The 24499-nt window shown below is 39.3% G+C and overlaps 1 protein-coding gene and 1 long non-coding RNA gene across 15 annotated transcripts in view; one reads left to right on the top strand and one right to left on the bottom strand.

Moving 5' to 3' along the window:
- LOC122883571 (protein kinase C-binding protein NELL1-like) overlaps positions 1-24499 on the top strand; it is a 279566-nt gene that overhangs the window by 208103 nt on the left and 46964 nt on the right. For 3 of the 5 annotated variants that reach the window (XM_044212493.1, XM_044212666.1, XM_044212581.1), the window contains exons 15-17: positions 2411-2506; positions 13758-13898; positions 24107-24300. In XM_044212493.1, the coding sequence (XP_044068428.1) occupies positions 2411-2506; positions 13758-13898; positions 24107-24300 (431 nt within the window). The remainder of the gene's footprint in view (positions 1-2410; positions 2507-13757; positions 13899-24106; positions 24301-24499) is intronic. The other 2 variants (XM_044212754.1, XM_044212837.1) reach the window with 1 other exon arrangement.
- LOC122883889 overlaps positions 1-24499 on the bottom strand; it is a 90240-nt gene that overhangs the window by 4723 nt on the left and 61018 nt on the right. For 7 of the 10 annotated variants that reach the window (XR_006379818.1, XR_006379768.1, XR_006379762.1 and 4 more), the window contains one exon: positions 24155-24293. The exons of 1 other annotated variant lie outside the window; for it this stretch is intronic. This is a non-coding gene — a long non-coding RNA (uncharacterized LOC122883889). Of the gene's footprint in view, positions 1-24154; positions 24294-24499 lie in introns of those variants that run through there. 2 more of the 10 variants (XR_006379765.1, XR_006379769.1) reach the window with 1 other exon arrangement.

The raw sequence follows: 24499 nt of genomic DNA on the forward strand, positions 1-24499 counted from the left end.
CAATAACAATATCCGTCATCTAACCAAATTTAATCTAAATCTGACAGGTGGTGGAGCAATTATGGTCTGTCAAAGTAAAACAAATTTGACCTTAGAATTAAATTATTATCCCCACTAGGCTAAGTTTGAGCTTTATATATGGACTTTAGGCTTTTAGTCCTGTTTTTGAGACCGTCCTCGCCAACACATTTTCCAGACAAGTGGCCTCTAGTGGTGGGGCAAATAATAAATGCCCTCTGCCAGTAGCAAAGGCAAAAATAGCGCACCACGCACTCATTGTAGGGAGGAAGTGTAGATGGTCGAGTGTAGAAAGGGTAGAACTTTGACAATGGAGACTACGGTTTGCGTCTCTACCATCAACACTGGTTTATTTAAAGCGTGAAGGTGATCTCCTACTACATCTAAGTAGTTTTAATGGCCTAAACTTAACCAGACAGTCATGTGGATCGTTTTGGCACGGACAAATGATCAGTGTTGCGTGGTGCCATGGCCCTCTAACCAGGAACACTAAGAACTTATAAAATACATAGCACATGAGAAAATGTGAAGCAGAAAATCCATGCATGCATAGATTTTCTCACATTTCTTTCGAGTATGGCACAACAGTAGCTCAGGTGGTAGAGCAGGTCGTGCTTGACACTGGACCTCAGATCTGCTCCTGAGGTTAGCTGCTTGCGTGGCTGCTCCGCCACAATCAGTGTTTGAATGTGTGTGGGTGAATGTGAGACTTTGTAAAGTGCTTGCACTATTCTCAAGATAAATGTGCTAAATAAATGTGCTAGTCTGAGTATCCGCAATAAAAACCTGTTACATCCTTGTGCTGTACAACCAGTACGCCTGAAATTTTAGAATGAATCCAATAAAAAAAAACATTTTTGCAGTAGAAGCTTCACAACTGTCAGTTTTAACCAGTACTTCCAATAGACAAAAAAAAACCTTGAGTCTCATTTTTCAAACATGTAAGTTCAAGATATGAAGTCACAGTACAAATGATTTATGAATGAGTACACATTTTTTTTCAGTTGCTCTATGCCGACATTGCTTACACATAACAGATAGAAATATTTGGCCTGCTGCATTCTGTCCTGCTTCTGTATCTGGTGTAGCTCCACAGTTAGGCTACAGAAAATCATTAAAAGGACATTTCATCCATTGAACAGTAGATTGGAATTTTTCATGCCAGCAGCCTTTGATTTTAGTGATTCTTAAAGAAATAGTTTTTCTTTAGCTCATTAAATGTTTGTATGGAACGCCTTGTCATCATTTGTAAAAGCTTTAAAGCTATGTTAATTTTTTTCAGCCACTCTGGGATAGAGGAATTCCACACCTAAAACACAACATCTGACATATTATCATCACCTCACATTATCATTTATTTGGAGTCATTTTTTCTGTCAACCTGATGAATGTAAGGCCACTCTCTTACTGACTTACTCTCCTTTTAGCTCTGGTTTTGTCTCCACCAACAAAAAATATCTTGCTCTTTAGCTGCTAGATGTTTTACTTTTTTCACCAGCTAGTTGTTAACTTTGTCTGCTGTTTGGTGCTGGACAGGTAGAGTACAGTGGGTTTGTCATAGCTTTTTGCTGAAAACAGCTGCCTGGTGCTGCTAGAAAGAGGTTTGATGAGAGTGCTTTGTCTGAGCCATACAGTAAATGTGCTGTAAAATCAAAACAATGAGCTAAAAGAGGATAAAAAGGCTCTGTAGAGCCACAGAACTAGGTGATAATTCTCCGTGGCCCTGGCCGTGGCCAAGTGACCCTCTTCACATTACAAATAGTCATTTGATCGATTGTTAATTTAAACATATTAATTAGTGGATATTTTAAAAAGGTAGCACTGTTGCCAGTCTCACTCAAAGACATTTTTACCCACGGTGCCTTTTTTATCTCCATCACTTAACTCTGATACTTTTACAGCCATTTGGAGAAGTTGTCCTCTAGATGATAACCACTTGAAAGACAAATTTCACATCAGACACTTCCAATAAAGCAAAATGAATTTGAGGGGGACAGGTTACAGTTTTATGAGGTGCTGTCGGTAATAAAACTATTTTTTTTTTTATTTTGGTGAAGTGCCTCTTTTAGGTGCGCAATATTGCCATTTGAGATCTTGTGATAATATTTTATCAGGTTGTTCTGTGGCACTCCACGTCTTGAGTGCACGCACACACAAACACACACATCCAAACATAAAAACAGCATTTATAAGTCCATGTAAATGACAAAAAAAGTGTCAGTTTTTCCTCCAAGAACTGTTACACTGCTTTTAAAAATAGTCAGACTTTGCACATTGTAATGCCTTCATGAAACGGTAAACCTCAGTAATTCAAAGCCTTTTCTGTGCTGCTGCTGTGATATCCAGGATATGAAGACAAATTGAGCTAATACATTTATTTTTCTCTTTCTAGCCTTCTGTGAGGAGGGATGCAGGAGCGGAGGGACCTGTGTGTCTCCAAACACGTGCGTCTGTCCCTCGGGATTTACAGGACACCGCTGTGAGACAGGTAAGACCTGAGGACCCCGCCTGACCCCACACCTGTCCTACTTGTTCAGTTGGCCCTCGTAACTCCAGTTGGAGCATCATATTGTGTTTATCGAGTTTCAGAAGTGACATCAGAGGAATGGTCATTAGGTCGGTCTGAGGGCTCAGCAGTTGCCCCTTGTTTCTCTCTCACTCTGTCTTACTTACACACACACACACACACACACACACACACACACACACACTCCATCTCTAAAGCCCTGTGTTTAAATTGGACACTGCAGAGACTGAAGATCCTAGGAGAGCCGTAGAAAAGGACAGCTAATTCCTCTCTACTCTCCTCTTCCATTTTCCTTCCTCTCCCCCTTCCTTTCTTCCTCTCCTCCCCCTTTTCCTCTGTTCTCCTTTGCTCTTCCTCTTTCCTTTCCTCTCCTCCTCCATTTTTTACTCTCTTCCCATCTCCTCTTTCCTTTCTCCTCTCCTCCATCCTCCATCCCTTCCTAATCTCTTCCTCTCCTCTCTTGTTTTTCTTCCCCTCCTTCCTTTCATCTTCTGGCCTCCTCTCCTCTATTCTCTTCTTCTCCTTACTGTCTTCCCTGCCTCTCCTTTCCTCCTCTGCTTTCTTTCCCATTTTCTTCTCCTTTCCTCCACTCCTCCCTGTACTCTCCTTTCCTCCTCCTTTTTCTTTCTCTCTATCCTCCACTTGCCTTTTTCCTCCCTTCCTTCCTTCCTTCCTTCCTTCCTTCCTCTCTTCTCCTTTCATTGGTACATTTGCTCCCCTTATTCCTCTTGTCTTCTCCCTGTTTTCCTCTAATTTCTCTTCCTCATCTCTCCTCACCTCTCCTCTTCTCTGTTATTAAACTTTCTGTCTCTGTGGTCTCATTTTACAGACATGATCAACCAGCTCTCACAGAGCACCACCTTTTGCAGGTCAGCTATTCACAGCATGTTGCCATGGTTTCCCTGTAGATACCAGGTTACAAATACATGTGCACATTATTGGTGATATAAATTACTCTACATGTAGCCACAACTACTTAGACCTCAGTAATGATTTCAGTCCTTATAGGTTCTAAAGGAAGATTACATTACAGTGTAAACAGTATCAGCCACAATATTAATGCCCTTGACATTGTGCACCCCAGTAAAAATAATTAAAGATTTAAAATGTCACCTTTCTGTCATAGTCACTGTTGCAGGTATCAATCATAGCAATATTGACATAGTGCTTTATGAAATTAGAATTTTTCTACTTACAGCAGGTTTGAGTTTCCTAATGTGTCTGAATCTAAATTCTGCTGAAGTTCCTTCAAGTTACTGAACTGGAGACAACCTGTGCTCCCTCTGATCTCTGAGAAATTTCAGAGCTCTGTGTGTGTGTGTGTGTGTGTGTGTGTGTGTGTGTGTGTGTGTCCAAATGTAACATTTCACCGTTGAAACTTGGCACATTTGTGCCTGTAAATTGAATTTTGATGAGTAACAAAATGTAGGATTGGTTTGAAAAATGACTACATTGCATCTGCAAAATGATTCTGTTGCTTCTCTTTGAACCACTTCAGAGGGGGTGAGGGGAGGAAAAGATAATGCAAAGAAGAAGTTGAGGAGCGGATAAGGAGCAAAATATGGACTAACACATCATCCCACTAATGAGGCTCCTCCCTGTGGCCTCATGGCTGCTGCCTGAGGCTGCTACAGATGTGATGCAGTGCAAAATCACTCTGTCTCTCTATGTCAAAATCTGTCTGTCTCTGGATGTCAAACAATTTCTTTCTTTGCAGAAGCTGATTTCTACTCACTGTAAGCTTACATCTGAGCCACCAATGACTCTACAGTTTACTTTAACAATATGTTTAGATTTTAAAGTTTGCTAGAAGGGGATGAGAGATAATAGAGAGAAAACAAAATCCTGAACATTTGGAGAGATCACATCATTTATATAAAACTAGACATGGGTACATGGGAAGAAAATGTACATGTGCTTGATTCTGCTGAAAAATTGCAGCTGAAATATTGAAAGAAACGTAAATGTTGTAAAATGCTGGTTGTTGGGTGCTTCTGAAATGTATTTGTATGATAGTAATAATTCAAATTCAAGCTGTGGCTGAAGTTGAATCACTGAAAGGTTGAAGTGAAAGTGCTGAATGGGGTTGTAGAGTCAGATGAAGTGAAAGTGCTAAAAGGAGTTGAAGTGTAAGCACAAACTGTAAGCTCTGAAAGCAGTTGAAGAACAAACTGTAACTCCTGAAAGGAACTGTTGAGGTGTAAAGAATACTAATAGGAGCCAGAAGTGTCAGTTAGTTCAGATTTTGGGCATAAATCATATTGCTCAAGTGTTTACCTTTACTGATTAGCAGCATTAAATTGTCAAATGTATAGTTTGGTCTTTATAATTATTATTATTTATTAGCCAGTTTTTGTGTGTATTTTTTGGTGTTTTTCAATTATGTCTGTGAAGCATTAACAATACTGTAAATATCAGAGCTACTCATTGCTACTCAATTCAACTTTAAAATGAACAAATTTTTTTCGACAAGAAGTTGCTGTACTTTATTTGACTTAATGCATAATCTTCCTTATACATTTTAAGCAAATACTACTATAATGAAACAAAAAAACAAGACGTTCTAATAGTGTTATGGAAATAAAATACCTCCATGTCCTTAAAGTGCTGTTGGGGTTAGTGGAGTTTTCCTTGAACACTTGCCGTAGGCAACTTGTATGAGCTGTACAGAAGGTTCTTGTTTTAACTCCGTGCATGACATGTTCTCTGTGTCTGTCTCTGATTCACTCTCAACCTGTGTCTACATCTGTCAAACTCTCTTACTGTCTGTCTGTATGTCTCATGTACATCAGCCTCTATCTTCTGTCTCCACTTCCATCTCTGTCTCTGCTGCCCTTCCCTCCTGTGTAATAAAACACATCACTGCTCCACTGACTTCTCTCCTCTGTGGTATATACTGTGGCTCAATGGGAGGTTAAGAGCATCTAAATATAAAGCTGATGGGAACAGAGTCAATCTTTTCACTGATCTTCTCCCATGTTGATCTGTTCCTTTAGGGTTGTCTGTCTTCAGTGGGTTCATGTAGCTGCCACAGATCCACTGTTGGATCCTTGTGATTTATTTTCTGAAATGCTTTACTCCAAAGAATCAAAAACTGAACCGCTGACTTAACGATGAACTCCCAGTTCACACATACTACTTCTTTGCCAAAACAGCCAATGTAAGGTACATACTGCACTGCAAAGTATGTGGTTGGGTTAGAGTTGACCCATTTTGTAAAACAAAATGTGCCACGAGTTTGCTACAGTGTGACTGTTTAGGATTTTGTTTTGTCAGAATACGGACAGTAGCAGCAGCAGTGAGGGATGTGTATATTCATTATAATGTACGTTGCAGTTTAGAGGTTCAGCCAAACTGCAGGAATGAAGGAATGATTACAGCAATCAAAAACTCAAACTCAGACAGGCTTGATAAATTCTGAACCTATCTTTTAAAAGGTAACTAACCTGGTCATTGTCAGTTTTCTTTTACATTTTTATTGTGAAAAGGAAGAGTTGAGTTTGCATTTTTTGTATGCTTAGTTAACACATGTTTATATCTGCAGTTTATATCTTTTACGTTCTCACTTTCATTTATTACCAGCGCTTTGGCCTTTATTATAATGAAACTAGCCATGTTCATTGTGTTAAAGGAATGTATCAACCAGTGCAACAGAATGGCTCTTAATCTTAAATAATTTTTAGATGGCAATGAGATAACTTCTGTTATGAATTGGCGCTATAGAAATAAAACTGAATTGAATTGGATGACAGTGGATGTTTATGGAAGAGGCTACACTGGTATCAGGCTTTGGCTACAGACAATACTTTTTTATCAGAATACATTCATTGTTGATTCTGGTCTTTTCATGAGATTAGTTGAAAATACCAATATGCACAGATTTGGTGATTTGCAGGTCAAAAGATATTTAGGTCGTGCCAGGTTTGGCACAACCTAAATAGGTTTGGATATTTAGGTTTGTGTCGACAGCAATTCGAACATGTATGTAGGATCTGCTTCCCCTTGAAATATAGTTTTAAATGCTGCTGAAACAGTTATATGTAACCTAGATGTCTAAATAACTTGTCTTACTAACAATGTCATCCTTTAAAAAACTTCACTCACCTGATCTCCTTCTTGCTCTTATACTACATCATGCGAATAACACGCTACTGTAACAAGCAGACATTTTGTCAGGTGCAATTATAAGAGGTAAATAAAAATTTGTGACGATATCAGTAGTAGTGTAGAACAGCGCTGCATGCATTCATCAGTGCTTGGCTGTGGTCACTTTAACTGCTCCTTTAATTCAGCAGGTTGTTAATTTTATGCACATTTACTGGTCGCAGACCGGGCTGTCATAAAGTCTTCATGTATCCCTGTTGGGAAAATCCACAGACGGGGCAGAAGTGAAGCCCTGCAGGAAGTACTAAACGCTCTCGTTTGCATTGTAATGGAAGGAAACAGAGATAAATGTGAAATGCTGTCTGGCTGCTTTCCTTACTGTGGCTGTAACAAAGATTGATGGAGTATATGTGTGTGTGTGTGTATTGTAGCATATTGTACTTTATACCACAGGAAGGTCACCTGTTCACTTCCATAAACAAAGAGAATGGAGGGCTATTCACACACACAAACACACACTTGTACACACACACACCAGCTAACAAATAGCTTTATAAGACTATTGAGCTACAGGAATTATTGACTGTGTGCGAATGAAATGAGCTTTTATTACGTTTAAATAAAAAGGTCTTACTAGTCGGGTGATGAATGAGGTTTTAAATAACATGTGCTCTCCATAAAAAGAGATTCAGAGTCCTGGTGGAATTAGGTATTTCTGTGCTTACAATTGGTGCTGTGGATTATCACATGTCTCAGATCAGACATATAATCTTTTCAGTTCGGTTTTCAGTCTCACCTCCTCATTCCTGGTGGTTCCAGCATTACATCGTATGTTGTACTGACAAGCACCGTTCAAAACTACAGAACCTTATTTTAATTTCTAGACATATGATCCAAAACATATCAAATATGTCAGTTTGGATTTAGGCAAAACATGTATAAAAACAAGACACCTAGAATGTTTCAATTTGATGTAATGGCTTATCCATAAAAACATAAATACAAAAGAATTCTCAGGTTGGCAAAGTTGGTTTTTCCGTCCAACACTTTGGTCCAGAGCAATATGTTGTGACAATTACTGGTCAGATTGCCATAAAATGTTACCTGGATATACTTCAGAAAAGGGAACGCTATTTGGATTTTCATGAAATGTTAAGATAAGACAAGTTAAGACTTTATTGATCCATGGGGAAATTCACATGTTACAGCAGTGCAAGAAACAGTCTAAGGTAGGAGGTAGGAAACGGATAACGAACAATCTAAAATAAAAAATTAAGGAAAAGACATTTGAAATCTGTATACATTATATACATTACAATACTGCCATACAAAGCCAAAATACAGTAACTACATATTTGGTCAAAATTAAGTTGACCAGAATCTGACTTTTTGACATCTTAACTTAGCATAAATACCATAGTGCCATTTTGTGGGGGGAAAACGGCATGAAAAAAATCACAAGAAAACAGTGCCTGGAATTGAAAAATCAATTTTGATGTGCCATCATCTTAGTAATTGAGTTTGTTATACCACATAAATAAAACTAAATCTTCAAAAAAATCAAGCCTGAAGAGTTGACATCAGAAGGATTTCTGACAGCACTTAATGCTGTTGTCACAGCACACAGAAACAAAATAACAGCGGCACTGAGTAGAGCAATGAGCCAAGTGCATTGAATGACAGAAAGATGATGAAAAATAGGTGGACACTGTTCACCCAATATAGATTTAAACACCATCACTCACCCTTGGAGCTGAAAGTAGCCGGTTAAATTTCACAGTCATTGTTTCAAATTAGGTGCTGTGGAGTACAGAGTCAAAACAATGAAAATGTCACTGTGCTCTGTTTCATGTAATTAAAGCAGTAAAATACAGAAAAGCCAGAGAGAGATGAAACAGGGAGAGGCAGAGAAATAAATGTTGAAAATCTGTTGAAATTGCACCACCTATACCTCACAATTAAAGTGGTAGCGTATTGTAGTAGCAGTGAAAAAGCTCTTAGAATGAGGCACTTTTCATAAATTATGGACAGATATGTTGGAGAGCAGGGAAGGATTCCGGTTATTAGGAAGGCTGGCAGCACTGTCGCCTGTTGTTTGTGTGCTGTAGAAGTTCAAACTGGTTGTTAAGCTTTTCTTCCTTACAACGCTCTCTCCACAAGCAACATAAACACGTTTTATTTGTTTATGCAAAACAGGAAAGTGTTTTGCATGAGACGTCATACTGAAGGTACAGAATGTGGAGTATGTATTAAAATGAATGAATGAATAACAAATCTTGCTTCATTTTGATTAAATCATTGTGCTGTGATCCTAATTTGCACTAAAAGTTGTGCATTATTTGCAACTGTGATGACCAACAACTAATTTGAATAATTACGACAGTGAGATTTGCAGCAGACATAGGTATACTGTAGGTTAATTAGTCACACTGTATGCTGTATAAAGTGATATGTGGTCTGCTATGTGGCTGTTGTGTTCTGTCGCAGGGTTAAATAAAGACACTCAGCTATCTCAGCTTTGCAATCATGAAATGTTAAATGAATATAATATGACAAAGATAACAAGATTATTTTGCAAGTGTGTTCATTTCTGTTTATTGCGATTCTCATTTCAAGATGCTGAACATGTTTTTCTTCACTACCTACAGTACCTCTCTGAACCCCTTTACTCCATTTGTATATGAATATGAGAGGGCGAGTAGGAGAGAGCCAGCGAACCGGCTCCAGACAGCGATACTCACTTAACTCTCCTGCTACTGTAGCAAACATCACAACAACAGCATATCTTGGCAAACTAGAAAGTAAGCTGAATGTCTGGCAAGTCATTTAACGTTACCTAACGCACAAATCATGGCTGGAATAGTGTTGTGTGCCTCGGTCCGAGCCACTTTGTTTGTTTAGCATCCTCAGTCCTCAGTGACAAACAGCTACGATACAAAAAAATACAAAACTGGACAGATATTGAACACAGATTGACCGGCAGTAGTACGTCCGGTGTTTGGTCATGTGTTTCGATGAACACGATTGGCTGTGTTTGTGGGTGGGAAGCCAGTGAGGGATCATGTGTTTGTCACTGGAGTGGGCACCTGCACAGAGAGGCAGGTGGGATCTGGGTGGATAGCGTTGTTTTAACCAATTTCAGTGTTTTTTATGTGTCTGACCAGAAGAAATGCAAAAAACATGAATTCATTGTGATGTTTATCAACTTGAGTGTTGAGAAGCCAACAGCGTCGATTTGAGAACTTTTATTTTTTGAATGGTGTTTATGCCTTGGTGTAAGGTGTATGTGTAATTAAATCTGGACCACAGTCACATTACGTTTCAGAATTTAACGAATGGGAATCTAATCGCTACTGTATTATATCACTGCACCTTTAGCATGTAGTATAACCAGCCCAAGCATGTGGATGTACGCCCTCTCATGCACACGCACAGCACTGCTCTTTTGATGACGGGTTAGCTGCTCTCAGCCACCAGTCACCTCTAATATTGGTATGTTTCAGTGGGATCTCAGAGAGGGAGTCTTTTGGTGGAGCTCTGACCGGCTCTCTGACCTGAGAGGCTGACAGCCCTCCCGGCAGCTGTCACGTCTTATTACCGACAGCGCAGCAGGCGAACAGCACAACCACAACACATACTGCTAAACGGCTCGCCCTGAGTCTGTCTTTTATCAGAGATAAATATGTGTGTGCCTGTGTGCTCTTAAGACAGGGCCAAAGGTATCAACTGTGACTTTCACAACGGGGCTGGAGCAACACAAAAATGTTCATAGCATAAGATCAGAAGGCCAATTTGTTTTTGTTTTTTTTATGGCTGGAGAAACTGTAGCTATATGCTGGTGAGACATGGAAACTGCTCTCGCAGTGTCAGCTGTATATACAGAAATAGAGTATGTGGTGGGGACAACTGCAGTTTTGGGTTAAATGTAGGTGGGTCAAGATTTAACAAGTCACACTACTTTTCTCTAAAGCAAGGCAATTTATTGCTATAGCAGTATAGCACCTTTCAACAACAAGGCACATTGAAGTCCTATAGATTAGACATAAAAAGGCAATTCTCCATTACGCCATACTTAATTCCCCCAAATGTTTTCAACTATCTCGCTTTCACCAGGGTGGTATCTAAGTTTGTTTCTGATTTCTTAATATACGGTGTAGTCCATTACTTAGTAAACTTGTAAATCACAGTAAAAACTAAGTTTACAAAGCATTAGAATCATCTTTTCAAAAACCTTTTTTACAAAACACAGTATACTCAAATGTTTTCCATCTCTTTACACTTCTGCATAGCCCTAACTCTTTTCTAAGTAAATGTACAGTGACCTCAACACATCCCTCCTGTAACTAAAATTGATTTTATTCTCAAAAAACTTGTTTTGATCGACTTAAACTCACACTGGTCTGCACTTCGTTCTGTGTGTATTCTTAGTGGAAGCTATGAAATAGTAAACCAAGTTTGCAATTTTTTGTAGAACACGTGTATTAAAAACACAACCTTCTCAAATGGAAAAACTTGATTAAAAGAAATGATTTTGATATTTTGGGAAACATGCCTGTTTTGTCTATTATCGGGAGTTAAATTAGAAGAGCAACATCACTTACATCTTCACTTTATATATTTATTGGCTTCAAGCATCATGGGCATTTTTGGTCACTACCCACCAGTACACCATCCTTGCAGTCTCCTACTGTACTGTTCCTCCAAACTACTACAAAAGTGAGTAATAAGTGCCGTGGACAAATGTACCACTGCAAGTGGACCAGTGTACTCACTCGCTCTTCGCTGACTCCCTGGTGATCAGAGGTGACTGTGGAGTACACAATATCCATACTCAAGTAGAAGTACAAGTAATTGTCAAAGAAAAAGCTCTGCTAGAAGGCAAAGTATCATTTCAAATTATTTAATAACATTTAAGTATACCCCACAGATAGTAATAACAATAATCCATACCATATGTATATCATAATAGTTACCACATACCTGAAAATAAACATAGGACAACTTTGTTGCCTGTTGTTCGAAATGAAAACATTTCCCCCCAGTACTAAGCTAATACATAAGCCGGCATACATTTTAGCAGAGTAGAGCTACAGTTGTAACCTTTTAGCCTTTTCGCGCATCTTTATCAAGAGAACCCTTAGCCTAATAATTTCAATAACACGATACAATATGGACCTAGGTCACTCACTGCTTAGCCAGCGCTAACGTTAGCTAGTTAACATTTTGATAGTGTTACGATTATGTTATCTTATTATCATCGTCATTAATTGATTTAATCATCATTCACCATCGTCATCATGGCACGGCACACAAACTGCCTCCCTGCACCCTCCCTGAGAGTCCCTGTTTCCCTGCATGCTACTCCCTGCTCACTGCTTCAACTAAACTCTCCTCCTGCTCACTCCTTCCTCGGCTTCCCTGTCACACGCCTGCTCCTCTGCTTGGCAGTGGCCATGGCCAGCCACCTCTCCTCCTTCCACCTGTTGTCGCATAATGGCGAGTACTGCTGTCGCCGTAGATGTTGAAGCTACTGCTGCAGCCCCTGCAGCAAACATATCTGTGATTTTTGCACATTTGGCGGAATCCGAATCTAGATTCTTCATTTTTCTGACCTGCAACCTTTTCACACCCCCTTTATTTAGATTTTGCTTATCCATCCAAGACGCCCTCCTTCATCCACAGATGTTTGGCTCTGACTGAGTCACAGCATCTGACACGAGAAACAGAGGGGGAGGGGTGGGGCCGGCCCAGTAAGAGATGTGACTGGGGCCAGCCTAGTGTCATTATAGAAAATGAACCAATGGGCTGCTGCCCCTGCTTTATGGCCCGGTCGTTAGCGATAAATTATATCAGCCCCAAGGTCAGCCGACCAGCAAGATGCCCAGTATGTCAGATTGTCAGTCCAGCAATATCTTGGGCAGATCAGATAGTTGTCTGGTATCATAAGAGTCAAGTTTAAATGCAAAAAAATGAGACAGAATGGTATTCAATTGAGAGACACAATCTACTCTGAAGTTGAAAAGATGCCTCCGTCTCTCTAAGCTGCATGAATAGTATTTACTCCTCAGGGTCTTGAATTATACAGCCACAGTAAATCTGATTCAGAAAGAAATTAGCAGCTTTTGAAGCAGCTAAGTTACGCTGCCTAAATCTCAACTTTGTTTGTAAGCAAGATGTCGCTTCAGTTGTATCATTGTTTGTACTGCTTTCATTGTAAGTGTACGTATTTTAACCACTTATAGTTGTAAGTGGTAAGTCTGTGGGTGGAGCTTTGTCAGAGGCAGATTTCACCAGCATCCACTTTGCTGTTTTCGCTCTCAAACTTACATGAAAAGACTGAAAGAGCAATAAAAAGTTTTGTGGATTTTCACTTTTAACTTCTAACTGAATATGACTACATGGATTCTCTATACAAAACTCCATTACATAATATGAAAAATTCCTGCAGCACTTTTTCTTGTTGATTTTCTTGCGATATGGGGTTTTCCCCCTTCCCGACAATATGATATATATACACACGACAGTTAATGAGCAGTCCCTCACTACCTTTCCCTGTTTGCTATGGTTCGCATTTAGGTGATTATGACTGAAGGTCACGCTTTAACCAAAAGGGTGTATGCGCAGGTCGGGTCTTACAGCAAGAAGCAAGAGAGGTGCAGATGAGGAGCAGAGCTCACACCATACATAATGGATGAGAGAGATTTACTCTCCCGAGAAGGAGCGCAGACCTAAGGCCTCTGGGCTGGGCATGTGTATGCACACCGCGTGCCAGAAACAAAGTGAGCTGAGTAGAAACGGCAGAATGCGCGAGGAGAATAGAGAAGTGCACAAAGGAAACAACTCTGCTGCCAAATGGTGTGACTTCTGAAAGATCTTGATCCCTGCTGTGGCAGACAGGCTGCAGAGATGTTGGCTGTCTAATGTGGGCAGCCGCTGACCCAGCTCTGCTGTTGTTGTGCTGGTTTGTTCTGATTGGAGCAACCTCCACTATTGCAACTAGCACTGATCAAAGAACAGGCAAAAAAAAGACCCAAATGAGCTGAAGTTTCAGGTTTATGTTCGTTGCCAGGGAAATAATTTTGACTAATGCTATTGTGTATGTCCTCAGATATTGACGAGTGTGCAGAGGGCCTGATTGAGTGCCACAACCACTCCCGCTGTGTCAACCTGCCCGGCTGGTACCACTGTGAATGCAGAAGTGGTTTCCATGACAATGGCTCCTACCTGCTCGATGGGAGCTCCTGCATTGGTGAGCATACATTGAATTGAAATAATCCTTATCACTGCTGGAAAATACCACCTCCTCAACCTCTGCATGCCCGCCGCCTAGCTACTATAGACTTTCCCCCCCTCTCTCTTTGGGTATTCAGTTACTCAGGAATTCTGAATACTGTCACCGCGTGGTTTCCTCTTCAAGTCTCTTTTATCTCTGGTCTCCTACATGATCGCTTGATTGTCATTCTTTGTCTCATTTATCCTCTTTGAAAATCTAACATGTAGACAGACCGTGATGTAATGTATGGGAGCATGTGTGTTTGCTCTAACATGCCATCCAGCAGGCATACAAGGAACCTAATCAGAGGTCTTCTCACCTTCACAGCTCGAGATCTAACCATGCGGTGTGAAACCCACATGTGCAAGCAACCCATAATGAGATATTCATGTAGATTTCCGCCTTATGACGCTATTAGATGTTAGTGTTGTGTGCCCTCTCCCATGTGCTTGCCCAAAAAGCCAGAGGGAGGCATAGTTAAAGATGGAAATAGAAAAACACCCAGCTTGTGTGTTTCCTGTGTCAAAACACAGTGCTGATGATGCATAGAACAGGAAAGTACAGTGAAGGTCTGTTTGTATGTATGACCACACAGTCACACTGCAAGCAACTTGCATAATAATTTGCAATATTTTCACCATTTGTGGGAATTTTATGATGCCATTACATGTTAACGGTCTGTGTACAGTATTTTCCACTGCTTTGTTTTTTCCTGTTATGGCATGATTTGATGATTTATAATACATAGCTCACAAGCAAGCGCCAATTATGGAGCAAAAACTGAAACAAGGAGAAAGAAATCAATAATTATTCAGCCGACTTTACTCCAGCATAGATGCTGCTACTCTCACTCCCACAGCCAGATATTTGTTCTGCTACTCTGCCAGATTAAAGTTTTAGAAGGCTGTGAAGAGCTGAAATCAACTTCATGCACACGTTGCACTTAGCAAGTGGAACTTTTTTTATAGTTTGAAAGGCCTATTTGATCTGATTTCAGACTTTGTTCATCATGAATACGTTCCACTTCTTGTCCTCACTAGTGTAACTGTTTTACTGCTGATTTCTGATTCTATGAAATGTCCTTTGAAAAGAGAAGTCTTTGATGTCATATACTATGCTCTGATGAATGTTTTACAACAAAATGTTATTTTTTTAAAAACTGAAATTCAGTATAAGAGAGGCAAACCTATTACAAACTGTCGCCGCTATTGTGTCAAAATGTTTTGTGACTTGTTAGTTGTTTCGGTCATCGTGTGAAGGCATGGTTAGGGAACAGAAAGAGAGAAACAGACTTTTGGATCATAGCAACTTTTTTTAGGTGTCTATGTTACAAATAACTGTTGTGTCAACCGCATTTAAATAGCTATACGTTAAAGTGTAGTTATGACCTGCTTCACATTGAAATATAATAATTTCAATACTGTTAAAATAACAGTTACAAGTAACCTAGACATCCAGACGTTTGAGTCTACAGCCACGCTACGGGCGCTGTGAGGCTAGTTATGCTACATATGCTAATATCTCACAATGATAACTCTAACATGCTGATGTTTAGCAGGTATAATGTTTACCATGGTCACCATCTTAGTTTAGCGTGTTAGCATGCTAACAGCAATAAACACAAGTACAGCTGCTCACTGATTCCTGGCACTGACATTACCTCAGTGGTTCAGCATATCACAGATGACATTCTGCATGTATGAGAGCAGGAGCTCAGAATAACTAAATATCACTCAACAAATCCAAGGCAGTGCTTTTATTTTTGGCTAAGCACCAGTGTAAAGTTGTAATGGATGCGGCAAATAGGACCGCTTGGCTGAGTAAAATGCTTTTGCTTTCACTTAACCTTTAAATCAAAATGCAACATCAACAGTCCGATTTGATTCATTTACTCCGAGGGGAGAGGCATGATTTTAGCGCATTCCCCCAGACAGTGGTTTCAGTCAATCTCAATTCTTAAGGAAAGGGATAGACAGACGTACCATATATGTCAGATTTTACTCTACAGCAGCTTCGTGTCACATTACCACACAGATTCAACACCATCCAGAACACCTTTAAAGGCAGAGTCACCACTTCACAAATGTTTTGCCCTTGTGATTTCCTATTTTCTGTCAAAGTAAGACATACTTCGTGTTCCTCATTCAATTAGTGATTTTAAATTTTTTAATTCAGAGACAGCTATATGCCATCACAACCTCTACTGCAAAATATAATGAACGTTTTTCTATTAATAAACCTCTTCCATGCATAACTTGGTGACTATGACGGTTCAAGAGTCAAATCTTTGGCTTTCAGAGTTCAGTCTTTAGGCATAGGAGGTGCGAGTTGGTAAATCTACTACTTGTTACCTTAGTATTACCTTATCTAAAGAACATCCATGCTAGAACAGTTTCACAGGTAAAAACAAACAAAAAATACAACTATTTATGATGAACTTTGCATTCAGTTCTCTTGCATTGATAGACAACTGACCAAACAGACGTGATGTTAGATCCAGATATTGACAGGAGGTGTGTACTGCAGTGTGATAGTCTAAAGTGGTTTGGTTTTGAAGTCCGTCCCTCAGAGTCAGTGCCGTTTTCACAAGCCAGTTTTGTGTTGATGTTCAATGACATTCATAAAAAGACAAATCCATCAACAGAAAAGAGAAAACGCAGACATCAATTGTTACATCAACAGGAGCCGAAAATAAGCCAGAATATAAAACTATTAACTAATATTAACACCAGTAGTTTTAACACCTAAATCTAAAACTAGGCGTCAGTTTTCTTTGTAACGGACTTGTCAAAAGGCATTCAGGGAACCAAGGCAGGTTGCGAGGAAGTGGGTGTAACACAAATGAAAATGGAATATATTAAGCATGACAGATATAGTACAACCAGTTAAGTGGATATTTCTCTTAATGGTAATATTAAAGGAATTCTCTAGTTAAAAAGCTATCTGCTGGGTATCAATAACTCACAAAAGCGGCTCTGAAAAGCTTGTAGCTTGCTCCTATGTGGATGATGGCAGCTGTACTCAGCTTGGATTCACAGCAACTACAATAGATTCGAATGGTCTCCAGAGTCACAGTGAAATAAAATATCAAAACTTTCATAGAAAATCATTCCTGTAGCCTAATCCACTTCTCTGCTGTGGTCCTTATGTGCAGTATGTTCCTAACACTAATAGTTTCTCCACACCAGAGGTAAGTTCACTACTTTTGTGTCACATTATAGCTCCTAAAGAATCCAAGCTGACTATAGCTTCCATCCCGCTACAGTTTTTAGACACAACTTTCAAGTCTAAAAGGGTGTTTGATACTCAGGAGTCCAGTCGATGCCATTAAACTCTTGCAGACGAAGAGGGCACAACTAGATGATGTAATTAAAAGTCACATGCTTCATGTATGTCGTGTATGATTTATTCGCTAAGCCTTTTTCCTTGTACTTAGTCGCATTTTGCTTTTATCAATACACCAACAACAACCAAAATGTGCATAAAACAAGTGGATGAAAACTTACTTAGTGTGGCAGATAGCAATGCACATCACTTTTACATGAATGGGCTGAAGTAGCACATAGACAGCACCAATTTTCACTTGGGTTGTCTCATTTTTCTACAAACAAAAACCTTATGCCATCAGCATGATTTAAAAGATGGCATAATCACATTAGAAATCGAAACATAACTCATATCTGCGGCAAATGACTCAAACAGAGACGTTACATCAGTCACAAGTCTAATTGGACATTAACTTACTTGTTTGTTGAGGCTTTCAACAAACATATTCATGACTTGAAATATGATTTATACAATGTGATTAGTGAAAACAGTTATTTTCATGAGAGATGGCATTAATGAATTTGCTTTTCTAGACTTTACAGCATAGATACTAGTGTGTTGTAATGTGTAGACGTGCGTGTTGTGTATGTGTCACTCCTTAACACGAGTGCATGCAGCTATGACAGTATATCCGCCACCTCCCCCCCCATTATGCAGTATTAGGCTCAGAGAATGAAATTAGCACCTGCCACCTGCCACCTGCCAAATACAGGATAAATGTTGGATGTGACAGGTAAACATTTCAGGTCACCTGCCACCATGGCATAGTTTTTTCTTATATTAATAAATATTATTTTTAAAAAGCAATTCATAAATTAAGAATAGTCAGGGATTAAGGTTACATGATATATTCCATATTTCTACTGTCATGTACCACTGACTCAGTGTTTACAATTCTAAAGTGTTCTACATAGATTTCAGTAGTAGCAGACAAAAAAACTGAGTGGCCAGTAGAAATGTTCAGTAACCTGCCACAGTGGCAGATGAGGAAAAAACTTAATTTCAGACCCTGATTAGGCTGGAAGCCAGCAGGGGAAATAAGTACAAATGATAATTTAACAGGATTTTTTCTTCTCCACAATATCCCTCCAACAGCTTCTCATGAGTGAACCAAACAGAAAGATGCACTTTGTAATAAGAGAGCCAGCTCAAAGCAGAGCTCAGTTAACCACATCAACAGCTGCGTGTTGGCCAAGAGTATGTGACGGCCATGCAGGAAATGGCAGACAGCACTAGGGATGATAATTAGTAAGACAGAAGAGGATAATGTTTTGAGTAAGCAGAAAGTCCCTTTGTCTGTGTATATGTACATAAGTAATTGTGTTCATAACTGCATTTGACAAAGGAGCTTAGGTGGTTGTTTTTTTTTTTTTTTTTTTTTTTTTTTTATGGTCTTTTCTGTTAGAGGGATATTTCAAAAACGTATCCACGGATAACTTTCAGATGCAAATCAACAGCCAAAAAGCATCACTTTCACATACTATTTTCAGAAAATTCCTACAGTGTCTGTTCATACAGACACTTCACACATACAGTCTGTTTTTTTCCCCCCACGTGTAAAATATGTACAGATATATATATACACACATATGTAACACATTAAGATTCTTACAATACCTTGTGTATCATGTCATAAGATTTCAGTATGATATATTGTAACATCACAAGTGTTACAATAGATTATGTTCAATTGTCACAATACGCTGTGATGTTTTAGGTTATTTCGTGTTTACTCATGGTGGATTTCATTGTGTTCTAAGTTTGGTTTTGTTGCAGTGCAGTGTGTTGAGTTGGCTATGGCGTGATGCAATACACTTCAATACATTTTATTATGTTGCATTGTGTTACACTGCATATTGTTGTGGTGAGGACCAGAGCAGCTGTAATCAGCAGTCCTTTTGCTTTGTTGCTGAGAGCTTCATGGGCTGCATCTCAAAACACATTTATTATGCCTAATGCTTTATAGAGAGACAGGTGGCTTTAATAAACAGATTGTGCATAAAGATGAGGATAATACACCATAAACTCCCACTGTCACCATGCACGACAGTGTGCGCGCATCATTTTCTCTCTCTCTCTCTCTCTCTCTCTCCCTGTGATGTACATGACCTTTCCATATGAGCTGCCTGGAGACAAACAAAAGAAATATCATTTAAATACTCAAATACTGAGCTTTCTGTTGCCTTCTAATTATTTACATCTGTCAGAGGGATTTATTTGTTTTCTGTGCCTGCATGTATATGTCTATGCCTGTGTGAATGTGTGTTTTCATGTTCATACACTGCAGGATTAGTGCTTCCATGTGTAATAGCACATGTGGGTGTGAGTGTAAGTTTTTCATATGGTTGGCTGTGCTCAGCTGGTTTCTCCGAAGGGCCTTTGTGTTTGGTTGTAAGACTGTCTTTCACAGCCTACATGTAGAGTATGCTTCATCTGCGAGCAGCAGCTTGTGGCTGAATGTGGTGAATGTAGCATGAAGAGCATTAATCCTTCACCAGCGGAGGTACAGTATGTCTGACTGGCTGATGGGGATTTCATTTAGTGTATGCAAATAGTCTGTCGCAGTCACAAAAAATCTCGGCTGAGCTGTTTTCCTCTCTCTCTGTATCCAGCAAACTTGATACTGCAACCATTAGAGTGTGTATTCAGCACTGTCACAGTGTATTGTTGTGGCCACAGCATCGGCCAAGCCCCACGTCAACCCAGAGTAGGTCTGCCTGCCGGATTCCACTCATCATTCTTTACTGGAGAAAACAAAAATGTATGTTGCATGGAGTTCAGAGTGTGAGCAACTTGGGCCAGAGGCTCTAAACATTTCTATGTAACCGTCTGGCGGTACAAGTCATATATTTTTGCTGCTTTGGTATTTCTTTTCATAGCATTACATTCTTTTAAGAAGTTGATTGTTGGTTGCAATAAATCAGCTTACTTTTGGATTCAGGGTCACTTTAGGAGGAATTCAGCACGTTGCATGCGCTGTTTTGTTCACAAATTCAACAACCAAGCGTTTTGAATTCGTTCCTGGGAATTACTATCTATTGTCTAAGACAAACTGGCATCCACTACAGCACTTACGACTGTATTAGAAACTGAGACCTTTGTGATTTTAACAAAGTCAAACAACAGTTACTTTGTGAGCATACAAAGAAATTCATGTCCTTTTGAAAATTTACCAGCGCAGCAGCGTGGGTACCTACGTCATCTTGGTGTTGTCCATATCTGTAAAATTCACCAACGCTTACAGACATGTCTGAACTAACTACATCCCCTCAGCTGGTCCATGGACTCATCTCCTTTGTCGAGCCATGGCGTTTATCCAACCCTATCGCCAGAATAAAATGTTGGCATTGTACATTTCTGCAAACCATGGATACGTTGAATCTCTTTGTTTCAAATGCTGTGGTTAAGGTCTGGTTAGGTTTAGGCACAAAAACCACTTGTTAGGGTTCAGAAAATATTATGATTTGGCTTAAAATACCCATTCGCCAGAAAAACGGCTGCAAATGTCCCAGCGTCTCGCTAAAAATACCCGGTTTTGTCGGAAGCAAACGGTGGTCTCGAACAGCGGCCTCTTCTGCTTTTGCTTCTCCAGTCATCTCACTAACGAATCTGACTAACGATCTAACCACCACTCAACCCTCCTCCTTCAACGAAGAAAGTCAGTTTTTAAAGATGTCATCTGAACTACGTCACTTTCCCTATGATACGTATTGTAGAAATGTTGATATGATATGTATTAAAACGGCGATATTCAACGTATTCGTGGTTTGCAGAAACGTACAATGCCAACATTTTATTCTGCCGACTGGTCTGCGTTTATTCCTCTTACTTGCTTTTGTCCATGCTTTTATCTTCAGTCGACTCGCCTACTGTAACGGTGTCTTTACAGGTCTCTCTAAAAAATCAATTAGACAGCTGCAGCTGATTCCAAATGCTGCTGCTCGTGTCCTCACTAAGACCAAAAAAGTAGATCACATCACTCCATTTTAATTTTCTATTTAACTATTTTTAATTGTATTTAGGCCTTTTTATATTGCCTCATGTTACTTTTATGTTTTATGTAAAGCACTTTGAATTCCCTTGTTGTTGAAATGTGCTATGCAAATTAACTTGCCTTGCCTCTGTGGTCTAGGGTTTGTGGAAAATGGGGTTTGTTAAAGGCAGCAAAAAAATGATATTAGATCATTTTCTTTAAGAATTACCGTCCTTATATAGACATATGAAGTGAGCCACATGACATACTGTTGAAAAAGGCTCTCTTCCAAGCTTGTTTTTTTTTTTTGTTATTACAAATTTCAATGGGATTTTAAATTAGGTTTTCTTACTTTTGGAACAATATCCCACAAATTCAGGTTTCACTTTGGCACTATGTAATTTGACACCTGTAGTACACACTGGATGTGCTGGAAAGACAGAAGTAGTCTAAGTACAGAAGCTAGGATGGGACAATCTCGGGATTCAAACTCAAATATGTGATAAAATTCCTGCTTTTCCACGATCAAAGCAGGGACGTAGGATAGTAGCGTGTCTGACTGATATGTGTTTCGCCACCACTGGTGAGTGGGCTTACATACTGAACAATAGGTTGAATGCCCATTGGTGTGTTGCCTTTAAACATTTTAATTTGCTATGTTAACATTAAACTCAAAGTACACCTGAAAGTGACAAAGTACAGCTTAGACAGATAAAAGTTGATCCAAGTCTGATCATGTAGAGCTGAGTCTGACATTTCCTAAAATGGCTACCGTACAGAGGATTAACTCTTTTGATCGCCTGATGGAAATGTTGTTCAATAAAACTTAAACGTAGTGTATCGGCAGGTTAGGGGGGGGGGTTTTAGACTTGTGACAGTCCCCACAGTTTCCCATCTCACTCAACGGTGTAGAAAGTAAATGGACTTGTCGACCACGTTGCTCATAGTAGTGAGCATGGTTAAAACAGAATTCCTTTATTTATTTATTTTTTAATTTAGTTTCAGTTTTTCTACTTTGGAGCTTTGCTCATGCAACATTAGTAGCATGCTGTCAGTGTCGTGTGGGTGTAATCAATCGCTGTAGGCAGCAGATGCTGGCAGGGGAGAGCAGAGCTACTGTCGAAAGGACTTTGGTCTTTTTCTCTCTGAACAGCTCACATTTGTGAGAAAAAGGAGAGCTAAATGTCATGGCTTGATAAAAGGTAGGGACAGACTTTTGGCACCGCGTTTCCTGTGTCACGCTGATAAAGAAAAGTAGATGAATTTGTCCGTCTGTTCGTCCGTCCTCTCTGTTCATGTTGGTTCTGGTTTTGTAGAGAGGAAAAGTGAGAAATAAGCTGACTGAGCAGATGTCATTCCTTTGATGATTCAGCTAACTCCACAAAGAGAAAGTATTTGTAAGTAATTGATGTGACTGAAGCTATGATGCCAGTATGTATGCAAGGTATACTATATATACTTAGAGGGAAGCGGTGTAAAATATTACCTAATTTCTTCCCTCAAATGATAATGTAAATAATTTGTTTAAATTCATTATAACAGAATAAAATCCCTTAAAACACGTGTAAGGGATAAAAAAACAATGCTGTGATTAACAGTCAAAACCCGAAAACATACAGTATATCCACATACCTCATATGTTTACTGTTTAATGTGTGTAATACTGTGCAGATAAAGAATGCTACATTATTAATTTGTGGGTATTGATTTAGTAAATTAAAGAAACCACTATACTAAAACACAGCTGCAAGCCTGCTGCTAACCCTCGAGGTGCTCCTCCCTAACTGACCACAACAACTTGTAATTTCAGTTTCTACTACTACAATAACTGAACACTCTTCATTTGAAGGAATGATTAAAGTGACTTGAGGGCTGAAATACTAATTTGTGCACAACACAAATTAATACAAATGTTACACCTGACAATTTCCGGGCTCCATAGTAATGTGAGGAAATAGAAAATGTAATTAGAAGTAAATGTGCACCACATTTATTTCTACCACAGAGTTGGTGAAGGTAAACAGTTCTCTGTGTAGAGCTGAGAAACGATGCATCTTGTACTGTAATACATGCGCTTTGTCCAACACTACAGCTCTCAATGAAGAAAAAAAAAAAAACGTTGCTAGTGAACATAAACCAGACATCACTTATAATTCATCCAAACTGCAAGCAAATGAGTAGTATATTGTCTGAAACTTTTTGGAAACAGGGTTGTGTATCAAAGTCAAAGTAACTGTTTATTAATGTCACACAGCCTAGGTATCGTTAGAAATTATTCAATACTAATGCTGAAAGAATACTTTTTTCGATACCTTACATTGAGAAATATAAACATGTTTTTCTACTAAGAAGTCTTGGGTTTTTGGCTCAGTTCTCAAATGTTAAATGCTGCTAAATAATTTAGCCAATTTAACACAATAAAATTGTCTAAAATGGGCAAAATTATGATTTAGATCAAGAAATAATTGATACTCCAGGACACATTTGGGTGGGACCAAGAAACTATTGAGCTTCAGTACCCAGCCCAATGTCATGTTGTTTAATGTCACAACTTAAAAATAATTTGAGAGGTCAAACATATTTTGCATTTCCAAATAGATGTAATTGTTCCAAGCGAGAAAAGAGAATAGAATATACCAATAAAACATCATAACTTGCATAAAAACCTTCCGCTTCTTATTGATCTCAGTTTTTCTCCAGAAAAGCTCATTTGGCCTTGTTTTGTTAGCTGTATCCACAACAAGATTGACAGAACTGTGAAAGACACATTTACACACACACACACACAAACACACACACACAAAATTACATTGTCCAAAAACATAATTTCCCTACATTTTTTTTACAACAAGCCATTCACTATGGCTTACTCTTTGTCTTCCAGACATCGATGAGTGCAGTTTGCAGACACACACCTGCTGGAATGACAGTGTGTGTGTGAACCTCCCAGGAGGCTACGACTGTGTGTGCACGTCTGGTCCGGGCTGCAGCGGCGACTGCCCACAGGAGGAGGGAATCAGACGCAATGGAGAAGACTGGAAACCCAGCTTTGACCGCTGTGCTATATGCTCCTGCAAGGTACAGAAGATAAACACACACATACAATTTCACTACACTTAGCAATACTGGTGATTCACAACCTGGGGGAGGATCTTAACTCAGGGTTTTCATCGTAGCTATGATCTAAAACTCTATCTCTCTTCCATGACTTCCTGTAACTAAGCTGTTAATATATATAGTGAAGAAAATATACACAGACTATCATATGTGCGTGTGT

The sequence above is a fragment of the Siniperca chuatsi genome, linkage group LG1, assembly GCF_020085105.1.
Source record: "Siniperca chuatsi isolate FFG_IHB_CAS linkage group LG1, ASM2008510v1, whole genome shotgun sequence".
In the NCBI taxonomy this organism is placed as follows: domain Eukaryota; kingdom Metazoa; phylum Chordata; class Actinopteri; order Centrarchiformes; family Sinipercidae; genus Siniperca; species Siniperca chuatsi.